The sequence below is a fragment of the Sitodiplosis mosellana genome, unplaced genomic scaffold (genome assembly GCF_009176505.1).
Source record: "Sitodiplosis mosellana isolate CC-2019 unplaced genomic scaffold, AAFC_SMos_1.0 Smas_scaffold_5503, whole genome shotgun sequence".
Classification (NCBI taxonomy): domain Eukaryota; kingdom Metazoa; phylum Arthropoda; class Insecta; order Diptera; family Cecidomyiidae; genus Sitodiplosis; species Sitodiplosis mosellana.
The window spans coordinates 549-3,495 of NW_022600745.1; the positions used below are offsets into that span (position 1 = coordinate 549).

Genomic DNA, 2,947 nt, shown 5'->3' on the forward strand with positions numbered 1-2,947 from the left:
CTGAACCAAAAGAAAGACTCAAAACAAATACAACAGTTTTGCGCGAAAATAAAAAGAAAAACATTTCCATCGAAGAAAAGAAAGAAAAAATGATGAAATTAAAAACCAACAACTTGAAATAAAATGCCAGACATTAAAAACATCCACGAAAATATAGTGAAAGCCGTAGAAAAAACCATCGACCAAATAATTGCGACTTTGAAAACACCAAAAACTAAAAGCGAATAAACCACATAAAATCATCCGAAAAAGACGAGCAGAAAGAAAAGACCAGAAGAAAAAAATCTACACAAGGACCAGATACCAGAAGAATTCGGACACATCGAAAAGAAGGAAGGAAGAAAATCCAATATAGGCAAACATCAGCAACCAAAAGACCAGACCCGGAAACCAAATAACTAAACCATCAAGCATCAAAAAGAGAAAAATAAGTAAGTAAAATTTTCCATTCAAACCAAAAAACTAAAATATAAACACATGAATAAAGAAGTGAAGAACAGGGCAGATATTATAACAACACCGATAAAATTGCCCCAATTACACGCGGAATTAAATTTTTTAAAAGGAAAATTGAATAAAATAAAATTGGAAGGGAATAAACGCGAAGTGGACAGAATTAATCGAAGTATAGCTAAGGTAGAACAGATTATAAGACAAAGAAAAGAAACATTATTGCAAGTACTGTCTCAAGAGAATAAATCAATAAAAAACAAAAACGAAATTGAAAGAGAATTGGAAAGCGAAGAGGAAGGCATTCTAAGTGATCAATCAAAAGAACCAATTAAAACAGCTGAAGAAAGTGAAACCTCTCACAAAAGAAGAAGCATTGAAGATTTAAAAAATTTTATAGATCAAGAAATGATTAGAACACCGGTAAAACGCAACAAAACAACCGATAAAGAAAACAACAATCTGAATCCAGAAGAAATAGTGAACTTAGATGAGACCAATGATAATTTAGAAACAGTAACTGTTCCAACAATATCTTCTGCTCCAACTACATCTTCTGCCCCGAATATACCTTCTATACCAATTATATCTTCTACCTCAATTCAATCTCCGGCTCCAATTATATCACTAGCTCAAATTACACCAACTATCTCAACTCAAACCACACCATCGGTTCAAACTTTAGTTACAGCATCAATTCAACCATTAGTTCTCCCAAAAAGCTCGAAAATATCGACAAGACTTTCTACAGCAGATAACTACGTCCTAACATTTTCAGATCCAAACATAAGAAATTCAACCATGCAAATAAAAGCTGATAATTATCAACAACCAAGAAATCAAGAAGAAATTGATGATATGAATTTATTTTTTAATAATTTGAAAACAGCTGTACAAGAAGCTCAACCAATAAAATCAAAAATAGAGGGAATCCTAAAGAAAAGAAAAATTACCGACATATTTGATCAAAACGTCAGACTCTCAACCATACCAACACCTTCTGAAACATCATTCATGAATTATAATCCAACACCAGAAAGAGTACGAACAACTACTGTTAGATTCATTGATCAATTAAATATACCTACTACAATTGAAGAAATCTCTGACTCAGAATCATCACAAATAAACATAACGGTTCCAAACGTTAATCTCGTTACCCAAACTCAAACTCAAAGAAACCAATTAGATCAAACTGGAACAATAACTTCAAGTTGTCAATCTACAAACAACTTAAATCATTCAAATCGAAACTCTCAACGTATCAATAATGACAGCAACAACTTTCAACAATTTGGTTCAGATGAGCAAACTAATGTGTCGCATTATATTCATACTGATACAAATACTTTTTATAAAACTCATGATAATCCTCCACCCGTTTATTCTTGTAATCCTCCACCAATTAATCCCAATCTTTCGTGGTATTCACCCCAACCAAATTATTCTCAGGAATATTACCACCCAAACGCTATTAATCATGCTCGAGACATGCCTCAACCAGGCATAACACACTCTACACGTTATACAAGCCTTCTTCAAGATACTTCAAATCCAAACTACACTCGACCAAATAATGCAAATTATTCTCAAGATAACCAATCAAACACTGCTAATTATGCTCGAGAAATGCCTCAACCAAGCATAACACGCATTACACGTCCTATACGTCCTACAAGTTTTGCCCAAGATTTTCCAAATCTTAACTATAATCAGTCACAATTACAACCGAATTATTTTGATTATCAACAACCAATAAGACGCAATCAAAATGAGCCATTTGTACAACCAGACCGTTATCCTATGCCAAACAGAAATAATTTTCCCAATAATCCAATCGCGTCGAATTCTTCCATTGAAACTCATAGTTCTCCAATTTCAATGTACGTAAATGACAACAGTATCCATACAAGAAATGAACATATAAATAGAGAATTTTTAAACGACATGATACAAAATCCTCGACCAATTAATCAAAATAATAGAATTAATCCACAACATGTACACACACAATCAATCAGAAGTAATCAATCTATTCAAAATGATCTAAATACAACAAGTCAGCTACCAATACGTAAACAATTTTTAAATCGCCTCCAAACAATACCCAAATTCGATGGAGCAACCCACAAAGAATTAGTTGATTTTATTGATATCTGTGACACATTATATCAATCATGCATGAACGAATACGAAGAATCCGAATTCTACGAGCAAATGGCACTTCAGCTAAGAGGAGAAGCAAGACAGGTACTAGCTGATAATAGAGAATCAAACTGGACAGCAATTAAAAATAGATTGTACGTTCAATTCAAACATCTGGCAAACAAAGATATTCTTAACAGCCAATTAGAAAACTTAAAACAAGAAAAAGACGAATCTTTGACTAAATTCGCGGAACGAGCACGAAAACTCCTCCAAGAAAAAAATGCTGCTTATAAAATACTAACTGAAGATCAAAAAATCGAACACAACAGAATAGCACGAAAAGCATTCG

At 33.1% G+C, this 2,947-nt stretch overlaps 1 protein-coding gene across 1 annotated transcript; it reads left to right on the forward strand.

Moving 5' to 3' along the window:
* Nucleotides 1-858: 858 nt before the first annotated feature.
* LOC129572781 (probable serine/threonine-protein kinase DDB_G0282963) lies at nucleotides 859-2,700 on the forward strand (the record flags this gene model as incomplete). The annotated part of the gene is made up of 2 exons (XM_055452883.1): nucleotides 859-2,333; nucleotides 2,436-2,700. Coding segments are annotated over exons 1-2 (1,740 nt in total), but the record flags the coding sequence as incomplete, so codon positions are not given.
* Between the last annotated feature and the right edge of the window lie 247 nt (nucleotides 2,701-2,947).